Raw genomic sequence first — 18752 nt, forward strand, 5'->3', positions numbered from 1 at the left:
CTGGGTGCTGCTGCCCGATGTCTGCACAGCACAGACAGGAGCTGAGCCTCCTCACAGCCCTCCATCCTCCAGAGCATCCCCCCATCAGAGCAAGGCAATGAAGGAGCCCCAAAAGCTTTGGGGTGTAGCATTGGACCAGCCTGAGGTGCTCCAGCATCCTCTATCAGAGACTCCTCATGCTTTGGAGAGGGGAAAAAAGCAGCTTAGTGGGGAGGTTTCTCCTCTCTGCCATTAACCTGACATAATGTCTTTCCTGCTGGCAGCTTTCAGGCTCAGCAGGTTTGTTATAAAATTCATTATCAGATATTGCAATCACAGTCACCTCTATTGGGCTCCGCATTTACAATAATTAGGCCAATAAACACTGATTTATAAAAATGACAAGCAGGAACTCCCAGTAAGCAAGAAAAATGTGCTTCCCTAAAGAGGCACTTTCTCACAGGACACAAAACCATGCGAGACAGGCAGAAACCAATCACTGCAGGTGACAGCAAAGTTAAGCGGGTTCTCCTGGGAATTTCCACTTGCCAGCCAATGCCTCACCAAGAACAGACCTGGAGTGCAGACCCCATAGACAGCAATGGGACAGGGGGGTCCATCTCTCTTCCCTGCACAGAGCAAAGGGGGAGCAGGGGAGATGCTGGGGCTGCAATGGGAGAAGATTGTGGCACAGAGAGGGAAAGAGCAGAGAGGAGGTGGGAGAATCCAGGAGGGAATGTAGGAACAAAGCAAAGGAGGAGAGAAAAAGCCAACAGAAGGGAAGCACCTTGGCAGGGAGGGAGGAAAAAGAGATCCCTGCAAGGTACAGCAAGGGGAGAGCAGAGTGATAGTAGGGAAAGAAGGAGAGATGGAGCTTCAAGCCTTAATGGTAGGAGAAAAATAAGAGCAGAAGGGAAGGAGAGAGGAGAAAGGAAGGTATCACCTGAGAGGAGGCGATGCAGATGCTGTCTGCATGCTGACTGCTCCAAAGGCTCAGCCCACTGCAGATGGGGTCTGTGGGGCACAATGGGCCTGTGACACCACAGCAGACCCCCATGGTACATCAGGTGGGATGGCAAGGGCAGACACACCACACACAGAGGTGTGCAATCACAACCGCAAGGCAGAGACTCACCGAGCCAAGGAAAGAACCGAGCTGATGGGGACAGACACAGCAAGCTTGTAGGGCACAGAATGGGACCATGCACAGCAGCAGTGGCCCAGCATCACATGGGGTGCAAGCCAGCCCTCCCACAAGCATGGGTGCTAGGAAAGCCCCATCCAGGTTCATGGGACTCTGGTACCTCCCATGAGGGCAATACCTGAGTCATTTGGTGTTCAGCAGGGTCCCGTCATGGTGGGACAACCCACAGCAGCTCCCAGTGCCACCAGACACTGCCCCAGGCCCCCCCCCATTAACCCCAGGGCAGGGCTGCACCCCAAAGCTGCCTGGCAGGAAGGGGTATGGTGGCAGGGCAGCAGCACAGTGCCATGGCCCCAGCAGCCAGCCCGCTCCCGCAGGCGGGTGCTCGCTGTGTGCCACGGTACATCAGCACCAATATGCTCGTCATCTCCCCTGCACACCCCCTTTGCAGCCCATCTGTGATCACACATGGCTGAGGAGGAGGAGGAGGAGGCGATCCCATAGCCCCATCGCAGTGCGGGCACACAGCCCAGCCTGGCACAAGTGCTGCTCCCTCCCCTGCAGGAGCAGGGCTGGTTGATGCACACAGCTCTGCCATGGCCCTACAGCTCACCTGCATGCACTGGAGCCTCCTCTGCTCTGCTGCCCACCTTCTGCATCTATGTCCCAGTTCCCTGGTGCTTCCTCAGTGATGTCTCCATGCTGCTTTACCTGCTTCCCCTACACCTTAAACTCCACCACTGCCTCTTTCCCAGCTCTCATATGTACAACCACAGCCCCATGATCCTTATCCCTATGCTCCTGGAGCCCAGCAACCCCCTCATTCCCACCAAAGGCCACAGCAGCACAGCCCAAGCCCCTCTGCACCCATCCCATCCCATCCCCTATATACCTGCCCAGGCAGGGGCAGCTGAGCTGCATTAGCTCCAGCTCCCTTTGCTCATGGGGAGCACCTGGAGCCTCAAATGGGATCAGAGCTGGTTGGGGTGTCCCTTAACTGGGTGCCCACGGGGTTCCTCACTGGTGAGCATTGGAGGGGAACCAGCACCAGTGATGAACCCCAACATGCATAGAGCCGCGGAGCCTTCCAGTGCTTCCTTCTATTAGGAACAGAGATGGGCAATCTGCTGACTTGGGTTCATTTTATTTATTTTATTGATTTTTAAAATAGCTGCTTTTTTCCCAAAAGGGCCCTGGGGCAGTGAACAGCTTTACTGTGTGTCTGAGAGCTGGGGAAAAGGCAGAAGCAGAGCTTGAAGCACAGGGAAAAGAGCATAGAGACATCACTGAGGAAGCACCAGGCAAACCCCCATCTCCTGAGCCTCAGGATCTCCCCCAGAACCTCAGCACGCCCAGGAGACCGTGGCATTCCTCCTGCCACCGCTGGGACACTGCAGCTGCAAGTGGTCTCAGAGGGAAAATGATGCTCACAACGTCACAGCACAATTAATCACGATCGCCGTCAACAGGAGAGTCAATGACAATCAAAGACAAATGAACTGTGTTCAAATTCCTCGCTTTAATGGATTCCTTCTTGATTGGAGTCATCTCAACTCTGCCTTTAGTAAATAAACAACATTAATAAGTGTATCAGCTGACAGTGAAATAACTGGAGCTTACGTGATCAGTTCAGCAGGAGCTTATGTGATACTGAACTGATTTGGTGGGAAACGCTCAGTGTGTTAATATTCAATGTTTTAGGGGTACTAAGCAGTGATAACACACTGGTTATGCTCCTCACACAATCCCAGCACCATGCAGCCAAAAATGTTCTTCTCCCTCTGGGTTTCCCACTGAGTTCATGGCAGAGGTGAGACTCATAGAATCACAGAATGGTTTGGTTTGGAAAGGACCTTGAGATCATTCAGTTCCAACCCCCTGCCATGGGCAGGGACACCTCACACTAGACCATGTCACTCAAGGCTCTGTCCAGCCTGGCCTTGAACGCTGCCAGGGATGGAGCATTCACAACCTTTTGGGGCAACCTGCTGACTTGTTCCAACACCTCACCACCCTCACAGTAAAGAACTTCTCCCTTTTATCTAATCTGAACTTCCCCTGTTTCAGTTTGAACCCATCACCCCTCGTCCTATCACTACAGTCCCTGATGAAAAGGCCCCCTCCAGCATCCTTGTATAGGTCCCTGCAATCCTTGGAAGGGGAACCTGGTCCCTCTCCCTACACCAATGGGCTTACTGCTGCTGCTGGAGAAACCCAGAGCATCCATCCATCCTGCAGTGGATCCACACACTGCAGCACATCTGCACTGCCTCGAGAAACCAGGCTGGCCTCATCCACAGACACAGGCATCACAAAATGACCTGCTTCTACCTGAGCAGGCTGGTGATAACTGCTGCCAATGGAGCACCCGCATCACCCCGAGCATCCATCTGCTGCTGTGAACATGGAACCCAACCACAGCCCCTGTCCTGCACTGCCTTGTGTTACTGCAGGGCAGAAGGAGACACCCCCTTACTTCCCAACTCATCCTCTCCTTGGTTTCTTCTCTCTGAGAGGAGCTGTGAGCTATTCCTTAACAACCCATAACCTATTCCTGAGGAAATGCTTTTTGGTGTAACACCAATACACATGTAGCTTTCCATTACATTTTAGCACTCCCAGTAGGAAAGAGCTCTTTATTGGGAGAAGTGACTTACGGTAGTGCAGGATTATGGGGTTTGGTCTTTGCATTAGAGATATTTGAAGCCTGGTGAAAATCAAGCACCATCTCAGTATCATCTACAGATAAGCTAAGCCTTGTGCATGGGGAAGCATTCCTGAGGAAGTGATGTGTCTGAAATAAACCTGTGCACTCAGCTGGTAGAACAGAGGCATGGAATTGTTATTCATCAAGATGAAACCAGCATTAGGATAAAACTCCCCGGCGCTGTTAATAACTTGTGTTGACGATGGAGTCACAACAGCAGCAATAAGGTAGACATCCCCCTAAGCTCAGAGGAGCAGGGTTTTCGTGGGCTGTGAGCAAGGAGAAGCGCGTGTCTCCGGTAATAACTTTCTGAGTGGCTCCATCGGAACAGCCACCACGAATTTATCTCTTTCTATTCTCTCCAAAAGCTTTGTCAGCTCGGAATGTGGCTACATGGCATCTCCATGGCCACGTACGTCTCCAGCCCAGCTCCCCGAGCAGTTCCATCATAATGATGAAGTTTCTTCACTTAAATCAGGGATGTCTCTGGAGTTCCCTATGACAACGTGAACTTAAGATAAACAATGAATGATGAATAGGCCAATTACTGCAGCCTCCCTTCAGCTGAGGCCGTATGTGGCTACTTGATAAGAGGAGGTACGTGTCCTCTCATCTGGCAAACATTACAGAAAGTGGGATGGTTTGAAGCAGAAATGGTTCTATCTAATCAGGCGCTGGCTAATGAGCAATTTCCTTTTAGATGTGATTTGTCCCTCTCTCTGTTTGCTGTCTGGGATGCTGGAAGCGAGGAGGGAGCCAGCAGCCCCGCTGACATGTGTGCAAATGCATCACCCTGGTGTAAATCACCTCCCTCTGTCCCCACAGTGGGTCCCAGTCTGAGACACAACAGCAGCAGGAGGTGGCCGAGGGCTGTGTGATGGTTCTGGACATCTCTCCTGAAGGCAAGGAAGCCTTTCCTGTGAGATCCACTCAAACCAGGGAACAGCCATTCCGTAAAGCTACCTCCAGCCTGCTCAAAGCTTCCTGTGTGCAACAGCAGAACAGGACATACACCTTGGACCAGGGCTGCAGGACCAGGGGATGGACACCTTGGACCACATCTGCAGGACCAGGGGACAGACAACATGGGCGGTGGCTGTAGGATTAAGGCACAGACACTTTGGACCACAACTGAGGACCAGGGTACAGGTACCTTGGACTGTGGCTGTAGGACCAGGCAATGGACGCTTCGGACCACATCTACAGGACCAAGGGACAGACACCTTGTCCTGGACGATGTATTTTGGGGCTGGAGCACCTAGCAGAGCAAAGCGAGAGGCATTTCCCATACTGATAGACACCCCCCAGCAGCACCCAAGGAGAAGAAGCAAAGGGATGGACCCCGTGTGGTCCCCCCAGGATGCTGAAGCTCTGTATCGCTTCCCTGGCTCCATTACTGCCACCACAGCACTCTGCAGCCAGAGTCCCACAGTAAACGAGATGATTTACTTACTACCTATGGAATTGCCCAATTAATTCACTATCCACATTAATATTATGGCTCATTTTTAACTTTACTGTCTCCATCATTCCAATTTAGTGCTGCTTGGAGATGCTGCTGCTGACCTTAATGGGTTTTTCATTATAACAAAGAGCACCATATTAATCACCAGAGGGTTTCAGCTGGAGGCTGCTGCTGGAGCCCCATTGCTTTGGGAACCTGTTTTTTAGTGGTTTGGGGACTTATTTTACCTCTGCCAGGCTTCTCACTCTTACTCACACCATGTACAAGCCCTTATGCTGTCCAGGGGGAATTAGTTGGTACCACATTTGCAGGCACAGAGATCTGATGCTGCAGTCAAGCTACGCTGAGGATACGTAGAAAACTGAAAGGATGCACCAGTCATCGCCAATGAGCCTCTTACTGCCCTGTATAGAAATCAAATGGCTTTTAATCATTTCAAATGTTCTTCTGGGTATCAATTAGTCACACATTAATATCAGTATTGCTTCTCTTCTGCAGCTCACATCAGACTAAATTCTCCCCCTGTCATATATGCTGGCGCTCATTAGCTTCAAGGAAAATTAGTGATTGTTCCCTCTTCATTGGCACTGATGGGAGATTTCCATCGGAACTGCTTTTTATGCAGAGAACCTCATTGTCATCTTAAAGAGGGTTTTTCCCTCCCAAAAAATGTTGTCTTTTCATGGAAAGTCCTTTATTTTTTTCTTTATCTGACACTCTGAATGTTGAGCCGGAGAACTGGGAAATGGAGGGAAAAAAGACATTCCTGAGTGGCATCATAGATTCATAGAACGGTTTGGGTTGGAAAGAACCTTAAAATCACCCAGTTCCAACCCCTGCCACGGGCAGGGACACCTTCCACTAGAGCAGGTTGCTCCAAGCCCCTGTGTCCAACCTGGCCTTGAACACTGCCAGCGATGGGGCATTTACCACTGCTCTGGGCAACCTCTTATTGTTTCTGTCCTTCTTCGCACCCCAAATATCCATGTCTCTGTCGGGATCCATCTGCTGAGGAGGCCAGTTTGGGTTGCCCAAGGACTTGCTGCCCTGGTTCAAGGCTGGATACTTATCATGCTCTCTATGGAAAGCAGCAGTGTGGAGGGGTCTCATCCTGCTCCCTGCATGGGGGCCAGGACACTCGGGGCTGGCTGCATGTGCATGTGTTGTGTGTGCATGTGTGTGCTCATTCCCATTGCTCCCCATCCCCTGGGCCAGCAGTGCCCAGCAGGCTGCAGCAAGATGAGATCTCCAGCCCAGAGATGGGACACCCAATGCTCCATCCCCACCACTCCATCCCCAGCACTCACCAAAGCTCTGGAATGGTATTTATGGAGATTTATGAACTCCCAGCCTGGCAGGTTCTCCCCTCTTCCAGCTGATTCCACCACCCAACTCCTGCTGGAGTTCCAGGGATTGCCATTAAAAACCTCGACATTCCCTTACAGCATAATAAACCAATAATGCTTAATTTGCTTTACGAGTGGTATGTGCAGTGTTTCCTGCACACTAAGTGGGGGCATTGTGAAGATGGGCTACTCTGCTCATCAATTAGGCCTGCTTAGCGGCACCGCGGTAATTCTCTCCTGTAATCACAACTGTCGTTCAGCTGAGCTGCTCCAAAGTTTTCCTTTGAAACTCAAATTTTGACAGGGAAAAGAAACGTTTCCCGATACTTCAGTTTCCAATGAATAACAAAGGCTTCGAGGGGGAACTTTCTGGTGAGAAGCGAAGACACAAAGCCCGTGCCTGCACAGGTTTGCTGCATTTAGATTCCCCAAACCTTTCGGGTACTTTCAAAGGCTCTGCTGTGACTGCTGCTCTCCATTAAAAAGGGATTTTTCTCCTCCAAATAACCTGCTGTCTTTCACTCCTCGATATGGTTCCCTTCTGTTATTGGCCTCTCAAATATTAAACTAAACCCCCCTTGGTGTGCTTTACATCCTGGAACGATCGGTACTGGATTAAGAGAAGGGGAGCTGGCAAAGCCAGCACTGGACCCACTTAAAGCAATTCCTTTCTTCATTTCCCACCCTGAGCCAAGCCCAATATGGGTTTTCTTTTTATACACTGCAGTTTTAATTAGTGCATGATGCACTCCGGGTTTTTATTAGATAAACAGCTTGGCAAAGCAGCCCGTGCCAGCTCCTCGACACCAGGGAGCCTCATCCTGTTCAGACTAGAAACTCCATGCTGGATTTCTGGAAGTCTTCCTTCAGATGGGTTCGTTTCCATGAAGGAATGGTGCGATTGCAACAAATGGAAATTCTGGAATGCAGAGAAAAATAGGAAAATTAGTCAGGAAATTCCTGGCTAAGCCAATGGTGTGGCAGAGCGTGCTCCATGGGGAGAGCTTGGGCTTCACACTGCATTGCTGCGGGCTGGCAGGGAGTGCATGCACACATATGTGTACATATGTGCATGTACACACACATACATATACATGTACACACCCATACATGTGCATGCACACCCATGCACACATATGCAGGTGCACACCCTTGTCCATGCATATGAACACATGCATACCCATGCATACCCATGGCCATGTACACATGTTCCCCTGCTAAGCCATGTCCCCACGCCACACAGGGGCCTCACTGGCATCCCTTGGCCTGCAGAAGTGCCCCTGGATCATATAGAACCATGGAATCATGGAATCACAGAATCGCAGACTAGTTTGGGTTGGAAGGGAGCACGGATGAGCAGCCTCAAAGAGCAGCAGTGCCCCCATCCCCAGAGCTCAGGGATGCCCAAGAGCCCTTGCCCAGCCTGGGCACCTCTATCCATCACCGCCCGGGCAGAAGTGTTGGGCAGAACCCCGTGCCCTGTCCATGGCCGATGGACACAGCGCCGCGCTGCTCCATGCAGGCTCCTCTCCAAAGCCTTGGGAATGGCGTGCGAGCAGGCAGCGCTGCGGGAGCTGCCGGGGGAAGCTGCTGCACCGTCAGGACCCGGCCCTCCCTGCTGCATGTGCAGCTCAGAGCCGCTGTGACTCCACCTCGGAGCAGGCTCGCACACGGAGCAGACCATGGGAGGCACGGCTCGGGACAGCCCGGAGGATTGCTGCTTTCTGGATGTGAGTTCACGGCTTGCTTTGTCACTTTTCCCCCTTGCAGCCTGTCAATGTCTGATACCCACGTGTACGTGTCCCTCCTTGGGTCACCAGCAGAGCTCTGGCCACTGCTGTTTGTCATTCCTCCTTAGGCAGAAGCATCCAAGAGGCGAAAGAGGACCTGCAGCAGGTACCAGGTCTGCGGGCTGCTCTTCAGCGTGCTGCTCATCTCTCTTATCCTGATATTCTTTGGTGTCAAATACCTCCGGAGCCCAGCGCCCAGAAAAGTAAGTAAAAACTCTTGGATCCAGCATTACAGAGTGCTGCTTCCCCAGACAGAGCCATCCCCCCTCTCCGACCCGCTGAAACTTAACTACACCCCAAAACCCAAGCGACTTCGCAAGATGCATTTCCTTAGACCACAAGTATTCATGAGCCTTTTAGAAATCTCTTTATTATTCATAACTAGCTTTTACTTTGCACAGGCTGGGGTTTTTTCTCTCTGTCGCCGCATTCTTTCCCTGACTGACAATTAGAGGGGATGGGAGCTACGCCACGAAGAGTTAAAGTTACTCTTCTTTCACCGGCAGCAAATTTCATGACAAGTAAGAAAATATTTTCCATTTCATTTCAATTATCTTGCCAGAAACTGGTGGAAAAGTCATTATGCCACCGCATAAAGAGGAGAGGAAGCCAGGACGCAGCGGTGATTGATTGTCATGGATTATATTTCTTACTTTAATGTGTCTGCAATGTGAGGGGACGGTGAGACGGATTAGCTTTTGGAGGAGCTCCTGCTAACTGGATTGGGCTCCTTTATTCCCAGCTCCCCAGACAGACGCTGCTCTAAGTGCTGAGCGTGTCGGGGGCAGCAGCAGGGCTGCACATCTCCCATACATCTCTGCCCAGCATCTTGGCAATGCTGCCTTTTATTGCCTCCCATACCCCAAGCAAATCACTTAACCTTGAATCACAGAATCCGCATTGAAGCCAACAGCCTGCTCGGTGCTCCTCATCCTCCTTCGAGTGTCCGTGCCCATTGAGGAGGCCCCGCTTTGCGCCCTGGCACCAGAGGGTTTTGCCAGCTCTCAAGAGCATCTCCAGCATTCCCATGCACAGACAAGGCGGCCCCTTTCCCACATGGCATCTCCTCTCTCCTCCCGTGCTGGAGCCACAGCATCCCGGCCAAGCTGCCCTCCCGCTGGGCAGAGGAAGCACCCCGCTCGCTGGAAACTTGGTCTTTTTATCAGCAAATAGAAATAAATACCTCCTAAAAGAAAAGCAGCAGCAATAAAAGCCATATGTGCCCCGGGGCTCCTGCCAAGACCATTATAAAGCCTCTACTGTTCCTCGAAAAGCAGGGGGTGTGCCAGCTCTTAACCCCTGGAGGGGAGGTTCTCTCCGAGCCATTGAGCCATTGCTGCAGCCTCATAGTTCCAGCCCTCGGCATCCCCAAGGGTGGGCACAGGGGGAGGATGGAGCCTGGTGCTGTTTCTGGAAGCCCTTCACAAAGCCTGAGGAAGCAAAGGTGTTCCTGCAGTGGAGCTGCATGGGATGCTCCTGCTGTCCGGCATCACCATGTCCTTGGTGTTCGTGGGCTTCTCCAGCTGGGCCAGGAATCCTCTGGGAAAAGCAGGATGCAGGAGACTGGAAGTTCCTAACACTCAGAAGTCTAATCCAAGGGGAATCAAACTCTTTAAAGAACAAAAACACCTTCAAGTTCCCTTCATGCAGCTGAGGAGTGGAAAAAAAAGGCTTTAAAGAAGACCTGTTCCTCTGAGGGGTGGCTTCTGCTCAGCAGCATCCAACACAGCAAGTGTCATCTTTAGTCCTGTAACATATCTCACAGCTCTCTGAGCAGCATGAGCCAGCAAAGCCCAAATGGGTTACCTGACCTCTGCAAGGGCAAAAGTCATTCTTCATAGATGGAGAGACACTCAAAGGTGAGGTGCCACCCAGGATCCTACCCCCTAGACGTGATTTATGGCACTGTGTGCATTTTGTCAGGCAGAACTAGCAGTCTTCCAGCCATTTTAGGCTGCAGGCTCTTTTTTGCTATGCCATAAAATCCATTGGTGGCTATATATCTTTAGAAAAGCCTCCTGCTGACTAGCGGGAGATGCTCATGGCTGCCCAGGCACACATCGCTCTTCTAGTTTTAAGCAGAGATAAAAGTATCCAGCAGTTACCTCCTGCATGGCCAGTTCTGCATCCAGGCTGCAAAACAGGGGATGCTGATGCTACAAACACTGCTGAAAGGCTCTGAACCCCCTCATGGGGAGGGATGTGCAAGGACCAGGGGACCCCAAAAGGGGGGTCGGGTTGGGGCTGCAGGGCCCTGCAGGGTGCTCCTTCCCCAGCTCCACAGCCGTGCCAGAGGATGAATAGAGCATCCCCATCCCTGTGCCTCCATCACCCCCCCTGAGCTGTGGATTGGAAGGGTTTTGCACAAGCCCTTTTCTTCCACATGACACCATTAGATTCGGGAAGCGAGACTCCCTGATGCTCGCCAGCTCTCGCTGTGACAGCGGGATCACTTTTGTGCTTCAAATAGCATCTGCCCCTGCTCATTCCTTAAGGGTCAGGCATCCGCAGAGACTGGAGCGCTGCGGGGCTGGCTGCGTGCGGTGAGCACCTGAGAGCAGCAGAGGGCTGCTCCCCCCGGCACGGCTCCCCCCGGCTCCCGCAGGGATGAGTGCCGACGGGAAGCCGGCTGCTACGCCCCAAAGCTCTTCACCAGCCCTGGAGGAGGTCTTAGATCCGCAGGCAATCCCTCATCTCCTCCAGGCAGAGAGAGGCTTTTACCTCGGCTTTTCCAGGACAAACAGAAGGTGCACTGATGGAGCAAGGGAGACAGGGATGCAGTGGTGGTGCAAGGGATGCAGTGGTGGAGCAAGCGAGCCAGGGATGCAGTGGTGGTGCAAGGGATGCAGTGATGCAGTGATGGAGAAAGGGAGCCAGGGACGCAGTGATGGAGCAAGCGAGCCAGGGATGCAGTGATGGAGCAAGGGAGCTGGGGATACAGTGATGGAACAAGAAAGTGGGGTCCCTTGGGCTCAGGACTTCATTTCAGCCTGGGATGTAAACAGGCTTGTGCCACAGAAAGCACCAGCAAAGGCTGAGCTGTGGCAAAGCTCCTGGTGCAAGTGTGAGATGAGCATCTCTCAGGCTTGACACACATGTCCCCTCTCATCCTGCCCTTCTTCCCAGCCCTGGTGCCCGGGAGCTGCCTCTCCTTGCGCTATCCAGGTGATCATCCCAGCTCGAGCGGCTCCAATGCAGGGTACCCAGCTCCAGTGGTCATGCCCCAGCACCATCCTGCTCACCCACTGGGCAGCAGGTGAATTCGGGTCAGGCTGTGCCAACCTCTGTGTGGTTTTGTCCCTCACAGGTTTATGACATGGAACACACATTCTTCAGCCACGGTGAGAAGAAGAAGATTGTGATGGAGATAGACCCGCTGGCCAGGACAGAGACCTTCAGCAGCGGGAATGGCAGTGAGGAAATCCTGGAGATCCATGACTTCAAAAACGTGAGTGCTGCAGGGTTTGTCCCTGGGACCCTGCTTGAATTCTTGCGGCAGGACCAACAGGATCCCTTAGGACACCACAGGTGGCTGGAGCAAGCCCTAGGATGGTTTGCTTCTGCATCAGGGAGACCAATGCCCACGTGCAGCATCCCTGGGGATGCTCTCAAAGGAAAGGAGATGTGTATCTACATAAGCTTCCACCGATATTTAATAGTGGAGTGGTTCAGTTCCAACGAGATGCATCTTTAAAAGCAAGACCCAGTTATTGGATTTACCCTTGCGAAGGAACACAATCACCATAAATCTATCCGAGCCCAGCGCATTTTTCTGTCTGCAGAGCATTAAACCCTCATGACAATGTTGTAGGCTCTCTCTGAAACCTAATTAAAATTTGTAGGGAAATATCCTGTGCAGTGACATATGGCAAAACTTTAAGCTAATAGCCTAGCAGGAACCGGGGGCTGGAAGTTCATTTACCCATAACGGTCAGATGCTCTTCTGCATGTTTTTATTGATAAGCACAGCTCCTGGTAGTTATAAGGAGAAAAGGAGCAAGGGAAAATTGTATTACTGCCTGCCTGAAAATATTTGTAAAAAGCCCAATTCTCCCAACCCATAAACTGCAAATCCCTCAGGAGAACCTGTTCGTACATCTCAGCACCGCTGCTGAGCGGGGTTTGCACTAAAAACAGCAACAGGAAAAGCACAACTAAACCCTCAACCTACTGCACCTACAAGGATGATGGAGAGGGACTCTTCATCAGGGATTGTAACAATAGGACAAGGGGTGATGGGTTCAAACTGAAACAGGGGAAGTTCAGTTGAGATATAAGGAAGAAGTTCTTTACAGTGAGGATGGTGAGGTGCTGGAATGGGTTGCCCAAGGAAGTTGTGAATTCTCCATCCCTGGCAGTGTTCAAGGCCAGTTTGGACAGAGCCTTGGGCGACATGATCTAGTGTGATGTGCCCCTGCCTATGGCAGGGAGTTGGAACTGGATGATCTTCAGGTCCTTTTCAACACAAACTATCCTGTGATTCTATGCACCCTCAATACGACAGGGTTATTCCTCCTCCTGCTTTGCCCTGACTGCTTGTTTGCTGTTTGTTCTGATGGTGTAGGGAATAACTGGCATCTTCTTTGTGGGACTTCAGAAATGCTTCATCAAAACTCAGACTAAAGTCCTACCTGAGACTACAGAGGCCAAGATCCCGGAGCTTGAGGTAGGTGCGTAGGGGAGCCCTGTGTCCCCGGTGAAACCCTCTCCTGTGCCCAGCATTGGGAGTGCAGCACCACCTCCATCAGCTTCTGCCTTCCCAGAGACGCTGCAAGAAAGGACTAATGAGTTGTGATCGCTTCATAAAATGATCTTATTTCGGAGGATTGCTTCTAAAAACAAGTGGAAAGAGGCAGGATTAGGCCGCCGGCAGACAGAAACCTCTTGGCACAATGCCGCAGATCAAGAACAATAATCCTGTTGTAGTCAAAAGGTCGCAAGGCAGCTCAGGATTAGCAGGCATCAAAAAGTCAATCAGATTGTTTCCTCCCAGAATTGAGCCTCCTGTTCTTAAGCAGAATGAGGCAGAAGTAATGAATTTAAAAGAGCAGCCACGTTTAAGGAATGGGATTTGAGAGAGCGCTTGGCGCGCAGCCCTGGAGGTGGGACGCGCCACGGCCGCCTCCCCATCCTTTGTGAGTCCATATGTTGCTCTAGTGGAAGGTGTCCCTGCCCGTGGCTGGGGCTTGGAACTGGATGAGCTTTAAGGTCCCTTCAGCCCAAACCAGGCTGGGATTCTATGGCTTTAACCCCTCTCTGACAGCATAACCTGCGGTGGTGGCTCAGTCCCTCGAAAGCATCCCTACTTGTCCCCATCCCCATGCTCCCTATGGTGGCACAGCCCTCCCGCCTCCCCCTTTGTGAGATGAAGGGTGTTCGCACACTGAACCCCCCAGCGAAGCCGTTGCAGATGAAGCACCAGCAGGACATGTGTTTGAATCGAAGCGTGGGCAGAAGCGTTTCCCTGAATCATGACCCAAATTCCCAGGCACTGATTCTTTGATTATGCCATAAGAAGCTAATAGATCTTTTCAGCTACCGCCGTAAAAGGGATACGGCTTCCCAGGCTTTAGCAGAACGTTGCCCCGGGTAGAGAGCTGCAGTGTAAAACCCAGGGAGATAAATGCAGATTTAAGCTCATCTCTTCCCAGAGCCTGTGTGCTGCCAGTGTCCTTCAGGCAGCGCCTCTCCAGCCCAGCTGCTTTCACCATAGGCTCCAAACCGACTCAGACTGGGTCAGGTTGTGTTGGCTCTTCCCTAAGAATTCCCAAAACCATAAGAAAAAGCTCTATAAAAGAGAAATCCAGCTCCAGATGCCTCCTGGAAAGAAAAGAGATGCCATTTGCCAGCTTGCTCTATGGGCTCCCACCACCACCACCACACACAAGTCGCCTCAGCAGATAGCTCAGCGCAGACCCGTTCAATAATCTTTATATATCTCCCTCCCTAAGTGCCTGCCAAAACACACCATGGACTAATGCAAGGGCAGAGACATGTGCTATAAATTACAGGATACGGCCGTGCAAAGGAATTCTGTGAGGAATAAATTAAAGCGTTCGATCACAAAATCGGCAGCAGAAGGAGAGAGAAATTAAATAGTAAGAGAAAAGCAGAGAGGGGATGGTTTAATCTCGAGTTTTAAATGAGCTGGGGCGCTCCAGAAGGCTCCTCCAGATGGTGGGGACCACGCAGGAGAAGGCTCTTGAAGCATGATGAACGGAGAGAGGAGAGCAGGGTGGTGTTGGCTGAAAGGAGGCGGGAGAGATGAGGCTCATGGTGGGACCAGCGGGGCGTTGCATCTGCATTGGGTGAGCACCACAAGGCAAATGAAGTCAAGCTGCTCCCTGGGAAGGGAAACATGCCTCTGGGTAAGCCAAGGGGAGCAAGAGGGTGTCTCACCATGCAGGGGTGCAATCTGGCTCTTCTTCCAGGGAGAAGAAATCACAACCACGTACTTCGAGCAGTCCGTGGTCTGGGTGCCCGGGGAAAAGCCCATCCAGAACAAGGAGTTCCTGAAGAGCTCCAAGATCTTTGACATCTGCAGAAACGTGACCATCTACTGGATCCACCCCACGCCCATAGCAGGTACAAGGAGCCATCTCCTATCCAGAGGCCCTGTCACCCACCATGTCCCCAACGTGGTAGGAACCCATTTCCATGGGCTTATTGTACAGCTCAGACATGAACATGATGACAGGAGAGCACAGCCAGTGCAATAGCAGGGGCTGAAGTTTCTCTGTGCAAAGCACTTGCCTGCTGGCTCCCCACTGACCTGCACTTTGCAGAGCAGCCACTTTCCTTCCTTGCAACAAAGCAAAACTAAACCCCAACCCCTTTGTACCTGTAAAGAAGCCAACACTGCTGGGAATGGGGATGCCTAAATCTTCATCACTGTGGGAACACCTGAGCACGAGCAGACATTGCATCTAAATCACACAACGGGGTTGCAGCTCTGGCTCTCACTGCACTGCCCTTGCAGAGGTTGTGGCCTCTGAGATGTGCCAGTGCAATTACCCACTGATCACTAACCCGCTTCTCTGAGCTAGTTTCAAACACCCTCCCTCTGCTCTGCAGCCACTGAGGAGCATCTCATCCCTCCTGGGTACCAGCCAGCCACTGATGCTCCTGGGAGCAAGTGGGTATCAGAGATCCCTGCTGCACAAGGAAGATGTTGGTCCCTTTCTCCTCGGTCCCCACTATTAGACCCCATTTGCAGTTGGGTTTCAGCAAAGGAAATCAATGTCGCTGCGGTGCTATGGGTGCTGGGCCTAATCATGTTGCTTTGCTGGTGCCCTACAAGTTCCCCCCCACAGAAGCACCATGAGGAGGTGCTTTCCCACTCCCCCATGAAGATAACACCGACAACCGCCCATGGGCACCCACCACCCATGAACATGGGGAGGGAACAGGACATGCTTTCTCTAACCCTTTCACCATATTATCTCCTACAGCCCCTCCAGGCTTGGTAAAAGCAGGAGACAATGGAGTACAGCTAGTTTGCTGGTGGGCTTTTCTTGTACCTTGGCACCAGATTTTGGTAGAGACATTAATACCTGCTGCTGCATTTGTCCCTCTGCTCCCTGCTTGTTGACAGCAACATTTGGGCTCTTCCTGCAGCTCCTGAGCTGGCCAACCTTGAAGGGGCAGAAGAAGAAGACCCTGAGCTGCTCATAGACAACCAGAGCTGGTTGGACGGGGGGAGCGAACACGAGGTGGAGAAGGATGCGCAGCCAGGGCCCAAGCGTCGCTCACGGCAGCTCACTGAGGAGGACCTGCCTGTCAACGACTACGTGAGTGCAGGGAATCACACCCTGGGGTGCCCTGGACATGGTCCCAGGGTGTCCTGGGCATGTTCCTGGGGTGTCCTGGCTGTGCTCCTTGGGATGTCATAGAATCATAGAATGGTTTGGGTTGGGAAGGACCTTAAGATCATCCAGTTCCAACCCCCTGCCACAGGCAGGGATGCCTCACATTAGCGCAGGTTGCTCCAAGGCCGTGTGTCCAACCTGGCCTTGAACACTGCCAGGGATGGAGCATTTACCACTTTACCACCCTGTGCCAGCGCCTCAGCACCCTCATAGGGAAGAGCTTCTTCCTTATATCCAACTTGAACTTCCCCTGTTTCAGTTCAAACCCATCACCCCTTGTCCTATCACCCATCCATGCCCCTGGGGATGTCCTGTCCATGCCCCTGGGGTGCTGTTCCTATACCCCGGTGCTGTCCTGTCCATGCTCCGGGATGCCTCGGCCACGCATCCCCCTCTCTGTGCTGACACTGTCTCTTCCCAGCAGTCGGAGAACGGGCTGGAATTCCACCCGCTGTGGGATGAGCGCGGCTACTGCTGCGCCCAGTGCCGCCGTGCCAACCGCTACTGCCGGCGGGTCTGCGAGCCCCTCCTCGGCTACTACCCCTACCCCTACTGCTACCAGGGCGGCAGGGTCATCTGCCGCATCATCATGCCCTGCAACTGGTGGATCGCTCGGATGCTGGGCAGGGTGTAGGTTCGGGTGCTGCCCATGCCCACATCACGCCTTGCCACCCATCCGGATGCATCCCGACGTACCCAAATTGCTGCTGACCGCAGCACCCTCACTGTGCACACACCGCCTGCCCCCGGCATCCTGCGCTGCGCCATGGGGCTGGGGGGGTCTGTGTGTTTCACGCACCCCTGGTGCAGGGATGTGTGGTCCCCCCACAAGTGCTGTGGGGTCTGTGTTTGCCACGCTGAGCGGCAAGAGGCAAACAATAAATGTCTCGTATGAGCGATTGCAAAGAAAATGGCAAGTCGTTTAGTCTCAGTCTGGGATGCTTAATGGGTCTGGGAGTGATCTAATTGCTCAGCTGCCTCGTCACGAGCATCCATAACTCAAGGAGCAGGACTGCCAGCACTCACCTCACTGGGAACATGCCGAGGTCCCTAATTTGCTCCCTGATGGCGCTGGTAGTTGTTCAGCACATCCCAACCCGCTGTTCCTGCGTGCTCTGATGTGCTCAGTAGTTATCAGTGACAGCTCCAGCCCCATTAGGAGCGATGTGGGCAAGGAGAAGGCAGGAGCCTCCCTGGGGATCTGGGTGGCCAAAGCCAGAGGGAGCAGAGGCCAGGTCCTGCTCGCTGCCCCTGTGCAGTGTCCCCGGGGCTGCCAGGCTCTCCCGGCATCCCTGTGGCTCCCATGGGGATGTAAGCACATTTTAAGGGCAGCTCCCTCCATCCCTGCTCACAGCTGTGCTGAGCGGAGCAGCAGAGCTCCACATACGGCATCCCAAGGGACACCAACAGCCCCGGGGACACCACATGTTTCTGATGCATCCCCCAAGACATTTATCCCCACGAGGGGAGGTCTGAATGCAGCAGGGAAAACCAGCCCGTGCTCGTGTCCTGGCTCAATGGGTCCAACCACATCACTAAGGCACATCAATGCCTTTGCCAGGACAGTGTGAGTCCGCCTGGCATCCCCCCAGCACATGCCTGTACCTCCAGGACATCACTGATGTCTCTGCAAATTAAAGCAAAGTGCCTACATAAGCTCTATTTAACTGGGTATGATCTGCACCCTCTGATGGGTGCCTGTCTCTGGCCATGGGGACCAGCAGGCTGGACAAGCCTCTGCGCTCCCCAGGTCAGCATGGACCATCAGTGCTGCTTTTCCTGCTGCAGCTTGGAAGCTCCGGGCTCCCCTCTAACAACATCACCCCATAAGTGTGCCCTGGGAAGGAAGCTGCCAGCAGCAGCAGGGACACTTCCCTCTGATGAGGGTGGGTTTATCCAAACCTGGCCCTGCTTCTCCCACGTTCCCGTCTCCATCCATCCATCAACCGCTGGGGGCCAGTCTCTCCGATCTGGTTTCCGTGCTCTGACGCACGCTGCCCGACCCGGGAGGCTTTCAGTGCTGTCAGCACTCTGATTTACTCACTGCAACACACCAGGATTCCGGGTGTTCCCTTCGGGTTGCTCCATCAGCAGCGAGGCTGCCCCGTGCTGGGTCATTGCCGTGCCGTGGGACAGCTCAGCCAGGCGTGCACTGACAGAGCCACCGCTCCTACAAGGGCTTAACTGCTCCTTTTCCACCCTCCTCCGTGCTCCAAGCCACAGCCCTTGGGAGTTCCATCCTCCAGACCCAAAAAGCCCCCAAGGAGGGGAGTTTCACTGCACCACATGGCCCCATCAAGGCAAAGCCTCCCGACAAACAGCCCGAAGATGAATGGTACCAAGCAAACACAGATGCTTAAATGCGTGTTTCTTACCCTGAGGAGAGGCTGGACCCACAGGCAGCTCCAGCACTGCTGCCCTACCCTTTGCTCTGAGTGACCCACACCTTTACA

At 52.9% G+C, this 18752-nt stretch overlaps 2 protein-coding genes across 6 annotated transcripts in view; one reads left to right on the plus strand and one right to left on the minus strand.

The window, feature by feature from the left end:
• Positions 1–7345: 7345 nt before the first annotated feature.
• Positions 7346–18752, minus strand: part of TSPAN6 (tetraspanin 6) — a 31431-nt gene continuing 20024 nt past the window's right edge. The window contains exon 9 of the mRNA XM_030497906.1: positions 7346–7560. The gene's annotated coding sequence lies outside the window, so the exon portion shown is untranslated. The remainder of the gene's footprint in view (positions 7561–18752) is intronic.
• On the plus strand, positions 8247–17323 carry TNMD (tenomodulin). 5 transcript variants are annotated; one of them, XM_030497900.1, is made up of 7 exons: positions 8247–8371; positions 8500–8634; positions 11739–11879; positions 12996–13097; positions 14863–15016; positions 16049–16221; positions 16721–17323. In XM_030497900.1, the coding sequence occupies exons 1-7, from the start codon at positions 8324–8326 to the stop codon at positions 16931–16933; spliced, it is 966 nt and encodes a 321-aa protein (XP_030353760.1). In that variant the 5' UTR covers positions 8247–8323; the 3' UTR covers positions 16934–17323. The 5 variants fall into 5 exon arrangements, with proteins under 5 accessions (XP_030353760.1, XP_030353761.1, XP_030353762.1 ...); XM_030497901.1 differs by having other exon boundaries at positions 16724–17323; XM_030497902.1 differs by lacking the exon at positions 12996–13097.

Source organism: Strigops habroptila, chromosome 9 (genome assembly GCF_004027225.2).
Source record: "Strigops habroptila isolate Jane chromosome 9, bStrHab1.2.pri, whole genome shotgun sequence".
NCBI classification, from domain to species: domain Eukaryota; kingdom Metazoa; phylum Chordata; class Aves; order Psittaciformes; family Psittacidae; genus Strigops; species Strigops habroptila.